The sequence below is a fragment of the Talpa europaea genome, assembly GCF_964194135.1.
Source record: "Talpa europaea genome assembly, chromosome: 1".
Lineage (NCBI taxonomy): Eukaryota > Metazoa > Chordata > Mammalia > Eulipotyphla > Talpidae > Talpa > Talpa europaea.
In genome coordinates, this window is record NC_140073.1 from 94,627,234 (window position 1) to 94,650,863 (window position 23,630).

Genomic DNA, 23,630 nt, shown 5'->3' on the forward strand with positions numbered 1-23,630 from the left:
AATGCTCATCTTTCTCATACTTCTCATGATTTTCATCCTGATTTTTCAGCAACTGACATTTCTACCCTGTCTATAGTACATCTGTAAGGGAGTTTGGCAAAGGGAATGCTCTATTTTTCTTGTGCGCCTTGAGTCTGCTAGGCTATTTAGAAATGTAAAACCAGAACCATCCTTTGGACTTCATTTTGTAGATGAGAACTATGAGGTTATAAGATTTTGGGGGCAGACAGAAAAGAACAGCAATTCTGAAATGATACAACAGTAACTGTTGGCATCTGCACTTAGATCGCTTCCTTGATAACATTTTTTTCTAGAGCTATTTTTCATGATCATTGTCTCTTCCAACTTCTAAGCAGCTGATTTGAAATTTGCTTAAATTCATATTTACAGCATGTAGTAATTATGTTAAATCTGTAAGATACTCAAGTGATGCATGCTGTTGGATCAGAAATAATTGTATTTTCCAAAACCTATAATCACCAAGTTTAAGACTATTTTCATATTGGCAATGTACAAAAAAGTGTATGTGGCATGTATGGAGGGGAGACTTGAATCTATGATATCTCGTTGCATGATCATATACATAAACCTGCAGGGTGGTGCATCTATCTTGCTGGCCTTCCATCTTTAGTTATTTTCTTTCCACATTCTTTGATTACTGCAGAAGTTCATTCTCATCTCACCTATATAGAATAGCCCAAGTCGGGGAAGGAATTGGATCAAGAGGACAGGGGAAGAAGTGATTATGATCATATAATCCATAACCTTTTTTGCTGAATTACTTTGCTAACCTGAAATCATTTGACAGGGGCTGGAAGGGAGTCACTCTTACTCTTTTCTATATCACCTATCACCTGGAGTGGCGGGGGGTGTATGTACAGTGCAAATACCCAGCCAGGATCTTGTACCTCTTAGAAAAAGAGGTTAACTATGTTTAAACCTCTCAGAATCTGGGATATGTTACATCGTAACTGACATTACAGGAACTGAACAGCTGGCTTCTGATTTTCACTTTGGAAAAAAAAAATGAAAATTTCACTTTGAAAAATTTTAAGGTACCTTCAGTCAAAGTCTGCAAGTGGGGTGTGCCATCAGTAAAGGTGTGGAGTTGAAGAGAAACCAATTTTTTATACCTGCATCGAAATATATGCATATTAGCATTCTGAGTCAAGAGAATTGTAGCTCTGAGCATGCATGGCTAGTCCCAACTATCTCTTTTTATCCTCCCCCCCCCCCCAACTTTTATGTGGGCCATTTGTCACCCATTCAGTTTGTGGCTAAACTTTCTAAGTAAAATGGAGGTGCTCATGGTTGAGATAATGGTTTGAGGACTCCCTAGTCCTGGACCATTTGTACTTTTTGGAGATAGTGTCTGGAAAATCAACCAGAAGGAACTACACTGACTTTTCCTCAGCTCCTAAATTCTGGGCCACTGAGATAGAATATGTGAAACTGAGACTGCTGTGAAAAATCTCGACCTTGTGGTGGTGACTATTTATATTACAAGGTGGACCCTATAACCAGCCCCGGGGGATTCCTGCTGTGACCCATCACCAAGGGCCTCTTTCAACCATGTAGCAGCAGCCCATAGGCCAATCAACAGAGAGGCCCAAGAGAAGCTAAGGGGCTTGGATTGCTTGGATTTCAAGAGCTACTCATTTGATTTTCATAGTGAGTTTGAATCTTTGCTCCAATTGTAAAAAAGAGAAATTACTTAACTATTTCTTAGCTTTTAATATTAGCACTTAAAAATGGTCTGTGTGCACTGAGATCTAGCCATCTAGTGAGTAAATAAAGTAAATGAAAATAACCTAGATGCAGATGCCCTGAGTTTGTGTATGCGGTTGTTTAGAAATGAAGCATTGCCTAGCCCAGTAGCCAGCCCTGTTAACTGTGGTCAATTCTTAGAACAAAGCCACTTTGTGAGACCTGACCAGTGGTAGTTCATGGCCTTTGTTACCACTCTTGACCTCTTTTAAATGTTCTTTGTTTACAGGTGACTGTGAAGTGCTTACATTTTATGTTAACCTGCCTGAGACACTTAGGGGAAAATAGGAGGCAAGCTGTTTACTCTCCCATCTAGTTGTCTCCTGAAGCTTATCTGCTGACTTGAGTTTAACTTATGGCTATGACAGGCCTACAAAGAGGAATGAATTTAAGGATAAAACAAAACAAAACAAACAAACAAACAAACAAACAAAAAACAAAGAAAGAAAAATCCCTGAAACAAAATGAAAAAAGCATCTTGAGTTCACCAGATTTTTTTCTTCCTTTTAGACAAAGGCCTTTTAAGGGGCTGTTTATCCTTTAGGGAACTGGATAGATTACCATACTGTTGTTCCATAGCTCAAAAAAATGGCTTCCATAGCAGCAGCTTTCGTGTCTGTGGGTGGTGGACTTGGGGCTAGGTAACCATTTCAGAATGACATTGACAGATGTCCCCTAAGTTTGAATTCTGTGATACTAGCTTTTACTCATTATTTATTGGGGTTTCAAACCAAATGAAGGCTTACTGGGGTGTCACATGTTCTTCGAAGACGGTTGCTTTGGAGGAAATTGGTCATGTGGGGTAACAGTTATTTCTTCTCATTACCTGAAAGTTCCCTTTGACTGCTTTACTTCTTCTCTAAGAATTATTATGAAGAGCAAATAAAAATTGTGTAAATACTCAGTAAACTGCATCCAGATTTACCATTCAAGTGCATGGTGATATTTATTATTTAAAAAGAAAGAAAAAATTTAAAAAACATGGCATTCATCACATCTTGACTTTGGAGATAGTGTGTGATGACTGCAGTTTTCAAAAAGGTTTTAACATTCATGGAAAAAATTAAGCAAATCATTATCCCTATTGAATTTCCAGAAGCCTATAATCACTGGTCTGTCATTGGCTGGTTTTGTGTTTTCTGCATCTTAGTGTGCCAAGAAGGAGTTGAACTTGGATTTGGAATCACGCCTGGATTTCAGTGGTTATGTCGTCATGTCCCCTGTCTGCCTCATTCCCTGTGCAGTTTTGGCTCCTTTCATAAGAAGGCTATGGATCAGTTGTGGTGGAAGAAGTACAGTTAGCAAGTTCCCTTTTTAGAAAGTTTCTTGTAAGTTATCCCAAGTCTCCTGAACAGTAAAGTGCAAGGGGGGCACACACATCCCTTTTACCCCCTCTTCTTGTACACATGGGTTTTTTTTGTTGCCACATCTAAAAGCCCCTCTTCAGGTGATAGTCTAAGCCTTACTCCATGTTTCCTTTCTAGCAGTAAATGTTTCTGGTAGAAAAACAAAAGGTTTCACTGTATCCTTTCATGGCAGAGCATGTGATGAACCTCTGAAATCTTTTTTCTTTTGCTTTACCAGATGGGTCAGGGAGTTTTTGAATGAAGAAAACAAAGGCCTTGATGTTCTAGTGGAGTATCTGTCATTTGCTCAGTATGCAGTAACGTAAGTACAACGTGGCTTATTTGTTTTCTAATTTGTGCTGCCACCGAAGATGCAACTCCGTAGTGAAATTATACACTATACTCAGAAGCAGAGGTGGATTTAAGGGGGTTGTTACTGTTCCTTTTATCTAAAAAGAAATCACTTAATTGATGTTAGTAATACATTTTAAGCAGAAAGAAAACAGGTGAGTAAAAACCACCCTAGAAAACTCTTGTCTTTAAAAGTAGGACTTTAGCGCTCAAGTTATATATATAGCCATATGGTAGAATACTTGAGCAGTTATTGAAAAAAGTAATATGATATATTGTTGAATGAACAAAGTAAGATGCTGAAATCTCCCTTTTTACTAAAAAAGTGATATATATATGTATATTTGTATATTCTCTATTGATAAATGCAGAGAAAATGATTGCAGAAATGGAGGAAGGAGTGAAAAAAGGCTTTCCCTTTTTTACTTCATAGGATATATAATATTTTTCTCCCAAGTTTCAGATATTTATTAATCAGTGTAAACCCCAACACAATACAGCAACAAGAGTTCATGCATTTAGAGGGAAAATGTTGCCTGGTTAAGTGGAGAATTGTGAGGATAACTTCTGGAAGACTTTCATTTTAAGCCACTGTATAGTGAAATACTTCATTTGGAAGTCTGGCCCTTCTTTCTTGAGTTTTTCTCTCATCCATATTCACTGAGTAGAACTGGTATTGATCATTGGCACCTGGTTTGTTCCAGGTTTCAGGTATTCTTTCTGTCCCAACTGCCATCTGTATTGAACAAAGTCAGATACATAACCTACATGGCTTCTCTGGCTCCCATAAGTACAAAGAAGGGTATCAAAACAAGGATGCTTCTGAGAATCTGGTGGAGTGTGGTTGCAGGGAGAGGCTTTGGACCTGGAAGGAGAAGAGAACAATATGCAAGCGACTAAGTTTGCTTTTATGTTATTGATGGCCTCCTCTTATGGCAAAGGAGAGAAAACCTGCAACAGGAAGAAAAAAAATCAGCTGATTTAACCTTGATTTTTTTGTTCACTCATAATTTTCCCATTTGGTAGACTTTTTTTTTTTTAAGATTTATTTATTTATACAAGAACTGGGGCACAAACCAGACTCATGGGAGGGTGAGAGGATTCACCAGAGACAGATTGGGGAACAGAACAGGCAGACTGCTGAGGGGAGCAGCGGGCAAGACAGGAGAGGTCTGCTGCACCATGTGGGACCCTCGCCCGGCAGCCGGGATTGAACCGGTGCTGCAGAGGCTGTGGGCAGCTTCACAGTGCTGTGCTCAATTGCCTCCGCCACCAGGGGAGGCCCCGTTTGGCAGACTTCTGAAAAGATTTGTAACAGGAATGGAAAGTGTACATTTGAATGAGACAACTCTTCACATTCACTCTTTAATCAAACAATATTCTAGTATCCAGAGATGTATTCTGACATACAGAGACTGAGGAAATTATTTTTAATTCAACTGGAAGGGATTTCACTCAGGTGGTATTTTTGTCCTCTCAGTTTTCCTTTCTTTTAATTAAAGTACTGTTGCATCTTAACATTGCATAAATTTCAGGTGTGCATCATTGAAAATCATGTGCATGTACTACATTTAAGTTCACCACTTTTGAAAACGATAACATGTTTTTTCACATTGCCTCATTCCAAAAACAATCTCAAGACCTAACCAGATGTTAACTTATAATCCCCATCACTTCCTTGAGAATTTGTGAAGAGAAAGCTATAATTACCTTGGTTGCATAAACTAAAGTATTAACTGAAACTGCCTTGATGAGTTTCAGTTTTGGTAACTCTTGTGTGTTATAAGGAATTGAGTAAGAAAAACAACAGACAAGTTCTTATCATTCTGTAAAATTGTCCTATGAAATATAATCCTAGCTTTTAAAAGTTTATTGCAAAGATTGTTTTTTTTACCTATCTCCGTTACGTAAAAATACACTAATCTTCCTTATACTTCATATTTGCAACAAAACAGATTACCTGTTGCATATTAATGGAATTTTTATGAAATATTTGTGGAATTAAGGAAAGACTGGAAAACTTTAGGAATAATGGACTAGAGTGGCATGCTTGATTATGTAGGTTTTCTGTAATAACCTCTTTATCTACAAAGCTTATGAGCCAGCTTTTCCTAATTGTACCTTCACTAAGACCCATTGGAAAAGGTAGTGCCACTCTGAGGGAATTCTAGTCAGCAGCATAGATCAAACCAACAAAAGAGAGCAACCAAGAACTTTTGTTTTAGAACAAAAGCTTTTTACTCTTTGCTTACTAGTTTTGGTGGTGGTTTGCTTTAATAAGATAAAAAATTATAGACATGTAATTTGTGTTCTTTTTGAAACTGAAAAGATTTCTTACCATTCCTTGGCATGTGACAGTTTCCTAGCCCGTGTAATATTAAAGAATATGCTCCATCCCTAAAATGGAAACTTTCACCAAGGCGTGCATTTCTGCTGGGGGACGAGCTGAGAACATGAGTGCTTGTAGGGTAAATGAATTAATAAGGCTTTTAATATCCCTAGCCTCTATGGCTCTCACCTGCAGCCTTGATAGTGTTAATGCAGAAGGCGCTTGAGAGCATGGGTGCAGCGTGTGTGTGCCTGCCTGATTGTGGACACCTGAAACATGGTGAGGGCATGTGTAAGTGTGCACACTTGAGCCTGGAGGCCTGGGCTATGAGGGTGGCATCACTTAGAGATGGATTATGGCTATGGGAAGGAGTAGCGGCTTGACTACCGAAGAGGCAAGATCACAAAATGACATGAGAGAATGTCAGAGAGAACCCAGAGAAAGAGCTTAGAGATTCATGGGTGGCTGAGAGGTTTGGTTGCCTGCCTGTCTCCTTGCATGCCAGCCTTGCTGCCTGGTGTGCCTGTGTACCTGGTTCCTTGAGAGAGGATTAAAGCCTGAAAAATCCACCGAGGGCTCTGGGACTCTCCTTTATCCATCTGCCCAAATTGATAGTGAACCTGCCCGTGCATCCTGGCTCAGCAGTGCTAAACAACTGAGCAAAGTGGGGGCTGCAGAGTTACCTTGTGGGAGTGTTCATGACTTGAGATCTTGGGATGTTCCCTCACTTACCTTATCCAATCTCAGATACAGGCTTCCATTTGTAATACTTCAGGATCTATTTGATTACCCAATTCTACTTCCTTTGTTTGGCACTCCTTCCCACATCCAAAGCTATGGCAAAATTGTGAGACTCATTCACTGACCTGTTACTTCAATCTCTGTCATCTGAATTAGTATTTAATAGGTGGAGAATATCACTTAGTTTTCAGATGACTGTTCCAACTACTTTTTATTTTGTCAGTCATACTCTTAGAAAAAATCATACTTTTTATTTCCACTCTGTATGGTTGTTTCTTCTGCCATATCTTCAAAATCTTCCATAGAATACTACTGATACCTTTCATTTATTCTGCTGTCTGATCATGGTACCCTTAGTTACATGGTAGAACTAAAGGTAGAAACAAAGATAAAAGTTTTTTTTGGAGAAAGTAGAGCTACTGACTTTGGAGGAGAAAAATGTATAGAACACAAAAGCCAGTCTGTTTAAAAACTTTCTTCCTAAAATTATACAAGAACGAGCAACTTAATTTACCATTTATTCTAACATGGTTAACATGAGTAATAACCTCAAAAAATCTCAGAGAAACAACAGTCCTACTTTAAAGAGTACCACATTGGGAAGAGATTCCAAAATCAAAGCAAATCCATAACTTTGAGAGTAATGTATCACATATGGTTGGAAAAGTATACTTGCCAACATACTAGGAGAAAATGCTCAGTGAAAATTGATGGGTAGGAATAAATTAGTATAAACCTAACATAGTGACTTGTTAAAGCAAAATGAAGACAGCTGTAAGATCCTTTTCTCTCCTGCCATCATAGCAGTGTTAACAATTGGTAGGTTAGCAAGCCTTATAGTAAAATATTATAGAATAATGCATTACTCTTTCATTTTCACTGCTGTACAACTATTCTTTTTGCCTGGTATAGTATTTATATGTTCTGTATTTTCAAATTTAATATTGGGTCCATATAATTTTTCTGTATTTTCATTTTAGTTTTCTTTGTCTGCAAAGACTTCCTGTATTAAAGTGCAGGTAGATAATAGGAAGGACCAAGTTATCCATGTACTTGGGTGAAAACGTGTTTTTTTTTTTTTTTTAGTGTTCCCTTTTATTATCTTAATAAAGCATTCGCCCCTTTGATACAAATGATTTTTACTGTGCTAACAGCAGAACCAGTGGCACAAAACTGAGATGGTACTTAATCCAGCAAGATCCCTGTAAATCAAAATCTGAGCTTTACATAAAAATCTTATTTATAAAAAATACAATACCAAATACCAAGTACAGTGAGAATGGAGCATAGAGCAGCAGTGCTCCCTGCCAGGGCCATGTGGAAGTGGCTTCTGCTACAGTGCTTGCTTAATGGCACAAGTGAAAAGCTGAATAAGGCAAACACTTGAAGAGGCAGTTTTCTGTAAACTTCTTGGGGTGGGGGAATTTCCTCTGTGGGGACATATGCCATTGTTTTTGAAGTCATCGGTGGCATTTCTCTCGTTTTAGTTTTGACTTTGAAAGTGTGGAAAGTACAGTGGAGAGCTCAGTGGACAAGTCCAAGTCCTGGAGTAGATCCATTGAGGACCTTCACAGAGGGAGCAACCTGCCCTCTCCCGTGGGCAACAGTGTCTCTCGTTCTGGAAGACATTCTGCATTGCGGTGAGTTCCTTTAATCAGGAGGAGGATGCACTAGGACAGCAGGGCCCCTCACTTGTTCTGATGATCCTGGGCAGTTTCTCCTGTATCTTGCCACACAACACTTGCATTTCCAGGGATTCTAAGAGAAACTTTGTTTAGGAGTTTATCACTCAGGCAATACGTGTAGTGTTAAAAGCTTTCAAGAAACACCACACCTTCATTCAGCACAGAAAGAGAAAATTCAGCTAAACAGAATTCTATCAATAGGCAAATAAGCTTTGAAATCAGATAGGTGCTGACCTTGTGATTTAGGTTCTGTTTCCTGCCAGAGGCAGCATTTTGAGGTTTGAGAATTTCAAGAATTCCTTGTTGTTATTCATACCCTTCACCTCCCTTGCCTTTCTCCAGTAGTAGTTCACTTATGTGTTCTATGGGACCTGTTATCATCCATAGGCATGGACTGCTCTAATGATACTTTTAAATAATGAGATGCCTTTAAGCAGTGCTGTTTGGTTCTCAATTTTCAGACTTTTCTGTTTCTGCCTAAGGATTCCTTCTCTAGTGTCTCTTGCTGACATCCCTCTATACTGACGGAGGATGGCAGTTGACCATTTGTACCTGTGTCTGGTGTGGTATCACTGGGATTGTTCATTCATTCATACCTGTAGTCATGCATTCACTAAAAGATATTTGTGAGTTTCTAGAATTTGCCAAGCACTGCACTTAGAGTTAATATACATGGGTGAATAAATCAAAACTTTTGCCTGTGAAGACAGAGGTACCATCTAGAGTAAGTTCATAAAGGTATCAATATTCTAGGAGTTTTATTAATGTAACATGTTTTATTAATAAGCCCTTCATTTCCAAATGTTGCTTACTCCTTGTAGCTTGAACAATTTATCTTACTTATTTCAGATTTGATCTGAAAAGTGGACATTGTTACTGAAAACATTTATGATCACCACGGGTGTTGGGTCTTGTAATAGAATGCCTGTGTCCGGAGCTGGTCAGTGAATAAGTGGATATGAGACTTTCATATTGGGTAGCCTTTTGACTTGGGTTTTGGTTATGGAAAGTTAAAGTCTCTCATGAAATTTAGTTCTACTGAAGGATTTGACATTTGAATATGGTGCTTCCAATCAGCCATTTAGATTTTCCTCGTTTAGAAATGCCAAAAATGTTATTTGGATTTGGAACGAATTGATTCACTAATAATGAAGAGCAGTGTTGCAGTTCATCTCAAGGTATTTGTAGTATACCAAGGGCAATATATCCAAGTTTACATGTGGGCAGAGAATTCGCTAGTCTGATTTGGAAGTTGAAGAAAGGCTGGTTATGCCTGAAGAATTCCTTAACCAGCTTGGTACTTGAATGGAAATTCTTATCTTTTGTGTAATCATGTGTAAGGGATTTAATTGACAATGTACATTTTAATTTGTTTTTCTTTCCATTCTTAAATGAAAAGTATCTCATATCGGCTAGATAGCCTTTTAATCTTCTTTCTTTTTAATTAATAATTCTTTATGCCTGTCTTTGAATCATTGAAGAATTATTGTCTGTTGAGCATACATTGTTTCTGGTAGAATCAGGAAAATGTGGGAAACATTCTGGGTCTAAGGAGAGTCATATCACTGGACCCTGGAAGGCATGGTGTTGAGGCAGCAACCTGTCCAACCTGATCAGCTTCATATTTGGCTCTAGGTAGATTCTGCTGGAGTTCATTTTAAATTAGAAAACTAGGCCAAACGTATGGAGGTAGACATGGTGGAAATGCTATCTTGAGAAACTCAGGGACTCTGACATTTCTGGTTGGCAGGTGTGCTTGAATGACCAACTCAGAAATCACCATCACATTTTTCTGTTTTGTCATTTGAACAGTTCCAAGCTCAGGAATAGAACTTTTGAATTTTCTTTTACTCTCCTTTGTGGGTTCCTGTAAATTTGTAGGTTCAGAAAAATCACTATGGTAGTAACTGTCATACCACTTGTTGACCTGAAGCTCAGATTTTGATTTTTTTAAAGATTTATTTATTTATGCATGCTAGAACTGAAGTGTAGGCCAGAGGTGCGGGAGGTGAGAGGAATCACAGAGACAGAGTTGGGAGCAGAATAGGCAGATCTACTGAAAGACACTGCTGAGGGGAGCAGCGGGCAAGATAGGAGAGGTCTGCTGTGCCATGTGGGTCAGCTCCCTGGCTGGAGATTGAACTCATGCTGCAGTGGCTGCAGATAGCTTGATAGTGCTGAGACTTTAACCTGTGGACCACCAGGGAGGTCCAATTTTTGTTTTTAAACAATGTTTATTGATGATATTCCAGCTCTGTGGTTCACGGATATATGCATGAATTCTAATTCTGTATTTGGTCATTTGATAGCATCTGTGACGTAAAAACAGCAATCAGAAGTACAGGCATATGGTACATGTTGCTTTTCATATACCCAAAGATTGTTTACATTTTTTTTCTCTTCCTCCTCCTTTCTCTGTCTCCTTTCTCCCTCTGCTCCCCACCTTCCTTCACTTTTTGACTTTCTTTTGTTGCCCTTCTTTTTCATTCTGCCATCTCATTTCTAATTCTCTTCTACTTTGTCCTTTCTTCTCCTACTGTCTGCTTTTCCTCCGGTGCCATTCATTTCTTACACCACCGCCAGATTGGTTTCTCTGCCTGAGTATCTTCAGTCCAAAAGCCACCAGAGCTGCTTCTCTCCCTGTTGCCTCTGGAGCAGCTTCAGTTTACACACTGATGATGAGGCTTCAAACCGGAAGATCTCGTAAGTCACGGGTGAAAATGACACCCAAGAGAGCTTGTAGTGCATGGTGGCAGGGTATTGTGACTGCTCTCCATGTTATAATATGATAACCTTGTGGCTTAGCGCTGTCATCCCGCACTGGAGTGAGGCCACTGCTTTGAAGTTTTGATGCTCTCTTATCATTTTAAGAATCAGGGTATTTAAGGTGTGTTGTGTTTTTATTAACATCACAGAGTTTTTTGAGTTTTTTTTTTCTTTCCCTTTTTTTAGAAAGAGGAAACGGAGTTAATTCATATTCCAGAGACTTGACTGATGCTAGTATTCTGGTAGCTTTGTTTGATTAGAATGTCTTTATATACAAATATAGATTTTAGTTCCCTCTCCTTGATCTTTCTGCAATAGTATAGATTTAGTAACTCTGTCCTCTATCCCTTGGCAAAAAGATTTGGTTGAACTTGGAAGAAGAAAGGAGTTTTCAAGAAATTTAACAAACTTTATAAATCTTGAACCTTGTTTTTTTTTTTTTTTTTAAAGGAAAACACTTCCAGATAGAAGACTTTTAGGGACAGTTCTAATGTTGAGAGAATTCTCTTTTTTGTATCAAGACCTTATTTCTAAAAATGACTTAAGTGGATTATTAAGCATTTTATGCCATGACAAACACCTTGAGTTATATTATTAGATTCTGTATTACCATACACTTGTCTACCTGGCCAGTGGTAAAAATGTTGGTGTTGACACAGCAAAAACCTGCAAGAGCTCTTCTAGGTTGCAAGCCCTGTGTGTTTTAGTTAAGATAGCTTTTTGTTCATGTGGCTACAGATCTGACTAAATTAAATGATACATATGTGCACAGTAGATCTATGAAGACAAAGACACTAATTCAGATGCAAGAGAAAGTAATTTTTAAGAATGTCATGGTTAATGCCATTAAACTTGTAGTGACATAGGTGACGTGCTCTGAGTTTTTGGAGAAGAGGGTAGTACACTACAAGCCTGGAGAAAGGGGTCATATTTAAATTGGAATTTTGGTCGAGGTTTTGGAGTTGATTTGCAGAATGAGGAAAGGCTGTCTCAGGTGGAGGTAAATTTAAAGAGCTTGAAATGAGCAAAATATTATCAGAGATCAGGCAAATTTGGGAAGGAGTGAAGAAACCTTGTCCTTTCAGTGCCTTTGCGAAGGTTGCCTTGTGGAGGGAGTGTGTCAGGGACAGACAAAACTGGAAAGGCCTTGGGGCCACCCAATTTTCCATAGCTGTAAGGAAACAAACATCAACATTTCCTTTAAGATATTAACTCCTATTACTATTTCCTCATAAGTTCCCAGAGGATAATGGGTATTTTTCCTGAGATGATTATCTTGATAGAATGACACTCATGAATAATCACCTGACTTTTTACCACCTATGTCCTTAGCAGATATACATGAAAATACAAGGAGTTCAAATTTAGCTCCATGTTTTTGCATTTTAACACTGGAATCCCATTCCTGTGGTTTTCATGTTAGTAACTTCTAAAGTTTTTAAAAAATGCATGCAGGGATAGAAATAGCATTGATACAGTTTTTTTATTGGGGAACAAACTTATTGAGGGTGTCATCAAAACTTATTGAGTGAGTGTGCCATGAAGGTAGGATTTGATGTAATACAGCCTTGCTCCAACTTCCATATGATCTTACCCTTCCTGTTGATTCGCAGAATGATTACCCTCCTTCTCCCTCACCCACCACCAGAAATCCACTGTTTCAGCATCAGAGTGTCTGCTTGTCCTCATGTAAGCTGTACCCTGCATGAGAGTGGAGCTCTGCTCCCCAAGCCCAAGGCCCATAGTGCTCTGCAGGAAGGACTGTTTGTTACCTGCCATTCCCAGACGACGTACCTTTTCTAGTTCACAGGAAGTTGCGGTGAGCTAGTGGGGATGCTGATCAATGCTGGAATGTTTTATAACTCTTAGAAAATAAAGTCATATAGAAATTAAAAAAAGCATTTCCTAAATAAATGATGAGAGTAAAACCAAAAAAGCTATATATATATTTGTACAAATTTGTTTTCACATTGGCAGATGGGAAGCCATTGAAAGAGAAGTTTATTAAATGAAAACAATGCCTATTTCTACTAAAGGGGAGATTAGTGTATGTAAATATTTTTCTTTTCAGATTTTGATTTTGTGATGTTTTAGGATTGACAGAAAATACATACCAATGAATCGTGAGGGAAGAGGTCACATAACCCAGAACTTTGAATTTTGGAGTTTGGCTTTTTTTTTAATCTGCTTAGCAGTTGAATGGGAAGTCACAGAGGCCATTGGTCCTTTTAGGCCTGTAGGGTCAGTGGTTGACCTGGAGGTAGATTGGAGGAAGAGAGTGTTGAGGTTGCTGCTGCTCATACCTGTGTACAACGTACCTGAAAATTAAAACATAGAACAAAAAAAAAAAAAAAAAAAAGATATTCCAAAATTTGGCTGAGTTGTCAAAGGTAAAAAAAATCAAAGCTCTGTGTATAACTGATGAAAAACAAAGAGTACCATTAATAATAATAGGAAAATTGGAATCTAGAAGGGATCTAAAATGCCATTTGGTTTACCCCTCTTTTTGTTGATGAGGCACTGGAAGCCCAACTCTCAAACTTTATTCTCCAAGGAATTACCTAGTTCCTGTCAGTCTATCTCCCTTTGTGGGCTAATGGCCCATATGGATTTTTGACCTTTGTTGCAGTAAATACTGTTTACCACAATTTTCCTGAACTCTGTGTAGCAGCGATCCTATTTAAAGATATGGAAACACCAACTCTGTACAAATTTGCTGATAAAATAAGAGATATCGTAGGAGAGTTGAGCTCTTATCAAGTTTTTATAGGCTCTTTTATTTCAAAGGGTCGATAGCATTTTATTTTGTTTCGATTGTTGGGAGAAAACCACCTAGACTCTTAATTCACAGTATCATATGAAAAGATCTTTGAATTCTATAGTTGGAAGCTAAAGCATTTTTATCATGATTCATGATGAAGTTGAACTCTTTTATTTTTCAGCTTATATAAATTAGGAAAGTCTAAAAGTCTAAAAAGACCATCATTCTCTTTTTCCTGCTTTTCTCTCTCCATCTCCACCCTTATGCAAAATCAGGATCTTTTTCTGTCTTTATTATAGTTGTTTGTATTTTATATACTGTGTATTTTTTCTCCTTGCCTCCATTTATTCTAACCTTTCCCTGTGAAAGGATATTAAACAATCAGATCTAATTTCCATAGATACCTAATTTATTTTTTAAAAAGATTTATTTATTTATTTATACAAGCACTGGGTACAGTCAGTAGCGAGGGAGGGTGAGAGAATCCACCAGAGCCAGAGTGGAGAACAGAACAGGCAGACTGACAAAATACACTTCTGAGGGGAGCAGCGGGCGCGGCAGAAAAGGTCTGTGTGCCATGTGGGACCCTCGCCCGGCGGGCAGGGATCTAACCTGGTGCTGCAGAGGCTGCGGGCAGCCTCGCAGCCCGGCGCTCAACCGCTGCGCCACTGGGGAGGCCCCATAGATACCTAATTTAAAGGGTGGAAAAAACCTACAAAGAAAATATGTATTCTCAAGGCTTGAATTCACTTTGTTCACCAGGTGAGATGGCAGATGTTGATTAAAATTTTCATTAGCAATTTAGAAGGAGAGAAAATACTGGAAAGGAATGGAAGAAAAAAAATGAGGAAACAATTCTAGCAAACACCTGAATATCATTGATGAGAAAAGAGACGTATCAAACACTCCCTAACCTGACAGTCTCTTGAGTTAAATGGAGGTTGCAGAAAATTCAACAACCATCTATAAAATATTTTCTAAATTTGCAGATTTTCCAAAAATAACCCATATCTGCAAACTTTGTTTTTCACTTTTCAACAACACATTTGTAATCAGAAGAACCTGAATGTGCTAAGTGGTTGTGTTTCAGATTTTTATATGTTATTGTATATTTGAAGTTTTAAAAAGAGAAAAATGTACTGGGTTAAGCATGTACATTCCAACTTTTCAGGTTGGAACTTTCTCTGCTAGTGGCCCTGCTAGTACAGATGTTGAGAGCTTTAATGATAGCTTGTGGATATGTCATGCTGGCAGATTTTATTAAGCATTTCCCATTATGAGATCTGATTTCACTTGTTCCACCTCTTCATTGGGTCTTTTCACTGTTGGAAAACTGAGAGAGACCATGTGGCCAGAATGATGTTGGAGATCCCTCTCATAGAATCTTAGGTTGGTGGAGATCATATGTCTGCCTTGGTCCTTCTCAGATGTTGTGAGATTAACCATTCCCGTAAAGACCCTGGCACAGTAGTGAGTAGTCAATGAATGTTAATCTGTTGTCAAGGGAGATGCTAAAGAGGACTGAGCAAATTCCTATAGGTGTGTTCTCTTGTCTTCATCAACAAGGTTTATTACATACTTTATATGTGAAGGGTGCTTTACCAGGTGAAGAGGATACTGAAATAGACATGAATAATATATTTGTATGATTTATGACTGATAAAGGAGTTATTCATACCTAGATCATTGTATCTTCATGAAATACTTGGGAGGCGTTCCAAGATAATTAGCCTTGTTTTATAGATGAGGAAGTTGAGGCCCAGAGAAATTATCCACAACTGATAAGTGACAGAGCCAGGATTTATAGTTTAAAGTCTTCTGGTTTCTTCCTTCTACATCACAATGTCTTTATCTACAAATAGATTGAGAAATATGTGTGTGTGTTCTCATTAAGTATCATATGAGTATAACTAAAACTAATGATATGGAACTTGAGAGACTCTAGTGAACAATAAAACCTAGGAAAGATTCATGAGACTTGTCCTGGATGTCAAACAATAATAAAACTTGGAGGAATAACTGGGGAAAAATAGGGGGAGTGATGTGAACAGCGTGACTTGATGGTAAGACTGCACAGTCTGTTCAGGTAACAGTGAATTGATGCAGCACAGGTACTATTTTGAAGGCTGGGTTACAGAATTATCATTTTAGTGCATATGCTATGATATATTGATGGCTTATGAAAACGGGATAATTTGGGATGAAGTAAAAATATTTCCATTTAAAGCTTACATCCATTTAAAAGATGAAGCTGAATTGTTTTTTCTCATAATGATTTATCCTGATTAGACACTCAATAACAAATGCATTGAGAAAGGGACTGTAATGAAAAAATTGGAAAATTCAGGTTAATAATTGCTTTCCATTTATATATTGGGCTGGCAGCCTGTTCATTCACTTAATCCATTTTAAAAACCTCTAAAGAGATCTTTGATTTGCTGTTCCTAGCTGTCATCTGGTCTTATAATGAAAAGTATGGGCAAACAAAACATTTCGGTAATTTTTTTAAAAGATTTTTTTACTTATGCATACAAGAACTAGGGTACAGGCCAGAGATGTGGGGAATGAGAGGATTCACCAGAGACAGAGTGAGGAGCAGAGCAGGCATACTGACTGAAATGCACTGCTGAGGGGAGCAGCGGGCGAGACAGGAGAAGTCTGCTATGCCATGTGGATCTCTTCCCTGGCCAGGGATCGAACTCATGCTATAGTGGCTGCAGCTGCATAGTGCTGCATCTTAACCCCTTGGACCACAGGGAGGTCCCATTTCGGTAATTAATGAAAAAAGATTCATTGTAAGCTTTATATATCTCCCTCTTCCTCTTCTCTCTTCCCTTCTCTCTGTTTACCCAACTTGAAACTATCTGGATTCAACTTTTTCAGCTTTGTTTCTTTTGGCTATAGAAACAGAAAAGTATTTAACTCATTTTTTCACATAATATATTTTATAAGTTAAATTGATAGAAAAAATATGCCCAAGTGATGTCATGTCTGAAGGATAAAAGAGAGGAAACCTAAACCCCCAAATCTTGGTAAATTTCTATTAATCCAGACCTTGGAACCATAAAAGACTAGTACAATTTTGCCAAATTATGTGACATACTCATTTGGCATGCATTTCAGTTGGGTTGAGCCCTTACATTAGCTTCCATGAGTGTTCCAGTTACTATTCTTTATAGGTAGATAATAGTTTGATATATGAATAATTAGACTGTTTGAAAATATTTTTTTTTAAAGTTAAAAATATGCACCTTTTTTTCTGTTGACATTAGGACCTAGATAATACAAATTTTACAAATGTTGCCATGGAACATTCACAGAAGATTTTTGAGAACGCATTTTTCTCTGACTCTGGAAAATCCTGGTTAGGAAATAGTCATCGATGGCTTTGCAGTAAAATACAGTCTGTGTATAATACTCAGAGGGAGAAGCAGACATGTATATAACTTGCATATAGGAATATGTCTAAATGTTCAGAAGTATGTGTTGTTAAGACCCTAGATAGGTGATCAGGCTTCTTTCAGGGCATCACTGGGTGAACGTTGCTTTCCATTTTGGTGTTTTCTAAATACTTGGTGCTTTGTGGATGTAGATCTCTGAGCAAATCCAGCATTTGATCACATCTAGCTTTTGCTCAGGAGGGTGGTCTTTCCACCTGTACTACCAGCATTGTGGGCACCACTACTTATTATTCATCCTTATGTTTATCAGCTATTTTCTTTTGTAATGTACTTTTATTTTTTTATTGTGGTAAGAATCCTGAACTCGTGATCTGCTTTCTTTGTGAGTATTCAAGCGTACAAAGCAGTATCGGCAACTATAGGCACTTTGCTAGGATTTACTCCTTGTATAACTGAAACTTTATACCCATAGATTAGCAACTCCCCATTTTGCCCTCCTTCTGGCTACCATCCTGTTCTCTGCTTCTGTGAGTTTACCTGTTGTAGTTTCCTTATATAAATAAAACCATATAGCACTTGTCCTTCTGTGACTGGCTTATTTCACTTAGCACAAATGTTGAAGCTTCATCCCTGTTGTTACATATCCAGGATTTCCTTCTTCTTAAAAGACTGCATAATATACCATTGTATGTATTTACTACATTTTTTTGGGGGGGTAACATTCGTTTTGATATTACATAAGATTAAATTTTAAGTCTAGTGCATGATCCTTTATACTTTATATAAAAGTCAACAATTGTAAACATTTTGCCCCGCTTAACTCTAGTGTTTAGACATTTACTCTGTAAACATCTATTTTTAAACCATTCGAGAATAGGTTGTTGAATCATGCCCCTTTCCACTAACTTATTTAGTTTAGATTTCTTTAAAACAAAGAAATGTTCTTACACAACCATGATGCAGTGATCAAAATGAGAATATTTTAATATTGGCAACATTTTAGTCCATTCTGTTCAGTTTCATCAGTTTTCCCTCTCTCTTTCATACCAATTTTTTCAAACTCTGTCGAGGATCCAATGCATAGATTATTTATTGTGCTTAGTAGTTGTGTCTATGTAATGTCCTTTAATTTGAAACAGTTCTTCATCCTTCTTTGTCTTTTATGGCTTTAATATTTTGTGTATGTGACTGTGTAATGTTTCATTTCTTATTGAGATATAATTGTCATGTAACATTGTATAAGCTCAAGATATACATCATTTTGTTTTGATGCATTTATATATTACAATATGCTTACCACTTTAGCATTAGCTAAACCTCTATCACCTCACATAGTCATTTTAATACATTTTTTATCCTTTCAACTGTTACTGGACAGTTGGATTGTTTCTATACTTGTCTTACTATTATTAGAATAAGTCAACTGATTGGAGCTAATTATTTTTATTGATTGAAATACCTTCTTTCCTTGTTGTACTTGATGCCAGTTCTATGCATCTGCAAACTATCTGCTGTTTGTTCAATTCATTGCCACACATTAAGGTGGCTCTTATGACATTGGTTATCAAAATGCCAAGCAGGGGATGTTTTGCCTAGTTTCTTAAAAGATCTTTGTTAGAATTGCATAGTTCTTTATGCCATATTATTCAGTAGCATTGATTCATAACTTCCTCTATTATGATTTCATGTACATATAATCCCTGGCACATAAGTTTAATGATTGGTCAGAGTGATCTCTGTTTGGCTTTGATCTTAATGTCCATTTTAAATATTTTTTTCCATATTCACCAAATTTTGTGAATTCTAATTGGCAGTGCTTTCAAGCTAGTGTCTAGAATGCTTTGAGTTTTTAGCTTAGTGCTTGACAAGATAGCAGACAATTCTCAAAGCTGATGGAGAAGAGGGCTTGAGAAATGTGATGGTGGTCATTTCCCTATAAGGTTTCTGTGAAAATGACATTCTTATGAAGCAGGATTGCCTGAAAATTCTTGAGACCTCAAAAAATAGCATTAAATATCCCTTCTCTGTTGTTTTTCCTAAAATAGCAGACACTCTAAAAATTAGACTGAGGACCATTCTCTGACTCTGACTGAGGACCATTCTCTGACAAAGGACCCCCATTGTGTCCAGATACTTGAAGTCCCAAACCTCTGCTTGCTCATCTTTGAGAAGAAGCGTTCTCAGGACAACACTTAGTAGGCTACAGAGGTCCAGACATTGGTTCGCAACCTCCTTCAGAAATGTTTCATTTCCTTTGAATTTGAGAGTTCTCTCTGGTCCTGATGTCTCAGGGAACCTGCCCTGTGACACTAATTGTCTCAGGACCTTGTTGGACCTTTTCTTGTAAACTGGAAGGAATTGTTATATGTGCTCAGAATTAATACATTAGGCAGGATCTCTATTACAGGATGGATACTGTGAAGATGTTGGTGTAAGACTTCTGTAAGAGTCTCATCCGTGAAAGAAGTGAGAATGGGCCTGTATCTCAGGGATACACTATGTGACTGCATGAAAGCAGTGAGAAAACTGGCAAAATATGCCAGAATCAATGTTTCTGGAGCTCTAGAAATTTAAAATTTTGTAATTTTTTTTCTAAATAGATGCTACTTAGAAAAAAACTGCTGAATCTCACAAATGCTAGCTTGGTGGAATTGTGCTTGTCCTGTTCTCATTCCATCCCTCCCTCCTTATTTCTACTGTTGTCTTGTAAACCAGTAGTTCCATAATCACAGTGAAAACTGTCAGCCTGGCTGCCAAAGGAGGGGCAGAATGGACTTGAAGTTCCTTCCAAGCCCCTCTTTCTCCTTGTCCTTTTCTTACTACATTAAGCTGTGATGCACCATGAGATTTGAGAACTGCTAGTGACGAAGCCGGTTTCTGTTTCTGTTAATGGAACATGCACCATTAGCTGTTGACAGAATCTGGGATCACTCAGGACATGATACTTGGGACAGAACTAAATCTCCTCTGCCTCAATTATACATCAGAGACTTTGGAAAAACTAGTGCTGCCTCTCATCAGGGGCTTTTTAATACACCACAATGAATTGAATGACAATCTCCAGTTTGACTCTGGTTAAATATTCTAGTTTTATGTAAAGTTTCATCATCATTTCTGGAAGAAAATATCATAGAACTGGTTTCACTTTATGTAATTCTGTAACTGAACATGTGCCAAGGGTATTAGTTTACCACAGAAGCACCCATACTTCCTACTGAGTCACTGACTTAATCCCCGTAAGCTCAGATCTTTCTGGAAAGTATATTCAAATAACTAAACTAATAACATGACCAAGGCTTGTGAAAGGAGAAAATAATTTAGCCTGAAGGGCTGTGACATAAAACCGGATGCAGGCTGCCTTATCTACTCATTCAAAGATAGTGTATTGAATCATATTTACTTGTGTTAAAATGATTATGCAACAGCACCTTGTACATACAGTATTTGATTGTCATGACTAGTTTCATTTGAACTGTTTGAAGTTTTTATTGGTGAATGATTATTGCTGTGATTTTAAATCCTACTTGAAGGAGTCAGCATAATGCATACGCTAATTGATTGTGGCTCTAATCAATTATCGTTACCCTTTTTCTATGGAAATGTTCATCATTGTATTTAGGCTTATTGACATCTGGTGGATGTTTATAGAACCAGGAAATAAGATTTTCAAAATGTAGTTTTTTGGATGAGGTGTGATTCATTTGTTGCATTTGTGGTGGGGTTTGGTCTCATCTCAGAAATTGGAAACTTTGCTTTATGAGGCTAGATCAGCACCAATTCTCCAGCCCACAGGGCTTCTAGGGAACAGTCTAGAGTGATTAAAGGGGGAGAAGCATTATGATCACATTATCTAATTAGCCTTCTATCTTTAATCACATCTAAACCAAGAACATCTTAAGAGTTCACATTTTATGCAAAGTTCCTCCCCTTTATTTGAAAGTAATTTATATACATTGTAGAAAATTTAAAATATATACAATATATATGAAGATAATGAATGGGAAGTCTCTTGTAATTCCATTGTTCAAAGAACCATAGAACAGCATGCTTTACATCTGCATTGGTAATAATTTCATGTTCCTTATGTTCATTATCATGTCACCTTTATGATAGTCCACCCCACAGTTTGTCCATTCCTTTTATATGTATTCCTGAGTTACAGCGCCATTTAAAAACAATTTGCATGTGGATAAAGTAGTTTCCAATAATAGGTCTATTTGTTAACTTGATTGAGAAAAAGTTGACAATAAGGGGATTTTAAGTATGATGCTTTGCAGGAAGTGTTCTCATTTGAGATGTATCTATCATCACCCTACCATATTGTGTGTGTGTTTTGTTTTTGAATTCTTTTTATGTATTACAAAGTACATGCAATGGAAGAGGTGAGCGGGGCATGGGGTATGCAGAGAGCACACCTTAATTTGGGGGCTAGTGAACACTTATCTATTGCTTCTTAAACTAGATGGTAACGATTCAAAGGCAAAAACAACATCTTTATCTATCTTTCATTTTCCTCAGCACATAGTAGAGCTTAGCATAATGAATAGATGCTTAATAAAACCAGCTCTAGGAATTAAATAAGATATTTGGCTAGATTTCCTGTGGCTGGTGGAGAGCACCAGAATTCAGTCCTTCTAGATTGTTTGTCTTGTCCAGTGAATCTAGTAAGTTGTGGAATTTCTGGATCATAAGGTAGTTCCATTTTTAATTTTTTGAGGAACCTTTATGCTGTTTCCATAGTAATTACACCAATTACATTCCCACAAAGAGGTTCTCTTTTGTCACCCACAAAGAGGTTCTCTTTTGTCTTTTTGTCACTACATTGTCACCAACATTTGTTATTTCTTGTCTATTTAATTACCATTCTAATGTGTGTGAGGTGATATCTTGTGGGCTTTGATGATGTTGAGCACCATTTTATATACCATTTGGCCATTCTTTTTTTTTTAAATAATAAATTTTATTTTTATATTCCCCATACAATTGCAACCCCCCTATTCTGACCCCAATCCCTCCCCTCCCGCCCCTCACCCCCCAAAAAGTATCTCTGGTTCATAGTTTTTTGTTGATATTGATTTTCACTTTCTTATAGTTATTCATTTTCCTGGTCCCTTATTTAAGTTTTCTAGATTCCTGCTATGAATGAGACCATCCGGTATTTTTCTTTTTCTTTCTGGCTTATTTCGCTGAGCATGATCCCTTCCAGCGCCATCCATGTTGCTGCAAATTGCATGTGTTTATCTTTTTTGAATGCTGAGTAATATTCCATGGTATATATGTACCACATCTTCTTGATCCAGTCATCTATTTTTGGGCATTTGGGCTGTTTCCAAAGCTTAGCTATTGTAAATAGTGCTGCTATAAACATAGGGGTGCAGGTGTTCTTTTCTTATGTCTTGTCTGGGAAAATGTCTGTTCATATCCTCTGCCCTTGTTTTTTCAAGTGGGATTGTTTGTTTTGCTATTGAATTCTATGAATCCCTTATATGTTTGGGATATAATCATATATGTGATTTGCAAATATTTTCTCCCATTTGGTAGTTTGTCTTTTCATTATTTTGGTATTTTCCTTTGCTTGTTTGGTTTGTATATCTTCTGCAGTCATCGTCATCATAAATACAATTTAGCAAAGCTAGTTGAGTCCTTGATCACCTTTCTTTTTTTCAGCTTAGAGACTTTGTTTTATACCAGTAGCCATAGCTTTTAATTCATAGTGCCAATAGTCACTCTAATAAATTATCATGTAACTAATAATTCCACTAAAATAAAATGAAATTAAAACAAATTAAGAAATGTAAAGGAAAGGGAAGAGCTTCAGATGTAGACTAAGTGTACCAATCGCTGTGAGACCTCTAGGAAGTGTGTTAGCAATCTTACTCAAGCTGGGATTATGATGAAGTGACACATTTTAAAGTTGTATTTTAGATGTGCAAATTGGAATTACTAGTCCCAACTTCTGAATTTGTTTCCTTAACTTTGTTTTTGCATTCAGAACTAAATTAGGTCAACTTTCAAAGCTGAAATTTTCTTTGTAAATGTGAATGAAACAGCAAGTCCTTAAATCAACCTTTAAAAACTTAAACTAAAGTTGGTTTGTAACATTTACATAGGTGTGTTCCTGTGTGCAGATCTGTATCCACATCTGGTATTGCATTAGGCTTGTTACCAAAAGAGTTTCCTTTTCTCTGCATTGTAATTTCTTGTCTTTTTTTTTTTTTTTTGATAATAGCCATTCTAACAGGTGTGAGATGATATCTCACTGTTATTTGGATTTGCATTTCTCTGATAATAAAGGATACTGAATATCTCTTCATGTGTCTGTTGGCTATCTGTATGTCTTCTCAGCATTTTTGATCAGATTGTTTTAGTTGTTGTTGAGTTTTGTGAGATCTTTATCAATTTTAGTTATTAACTCCTCATCTGGTACTTATGTGCCAATATGTTTTCCCATTTAGCAGGTGGCCTTAAAGCTTTCTTCGTAGA

At 37.4% G+C, this 23,630-nt stretch overlaps 1 protein-coding gene across 4 annotated transcripts in view; it reads left to right on the plus strand.

The window, feature by feature from the left end:
• The window catches only part of FMNL2 (formin like 2), a gene marked incomplete at both ends in the record, with an annotated part of 274,318 nt that overhangs the window by 189,930 nt on the left and 60,758 nt on the right, over positions 1 to 23,630 (plus strand). For 3 of the 4 annotated variants that reach the window (XM_084238495.1, XM_084238496.1, XM_084238494.1), the window contains 2 exons: positions 3,352 to 3,435; positions 8,022 to 8,174. In XM_084238495.1, coding sequence (XP_084094621.1) covers positions 3,352 to 3,435; positions 8,022 to 8,174 — 237 coding nt within the window. The remainder of the gene's footprint in view (positions 1 to 3,351; positions 3,436 to 8,021; positions 8,175 to 23,630) is intronic. The other variant, XM_084238497.1, reaches the window with a different exon arrangement.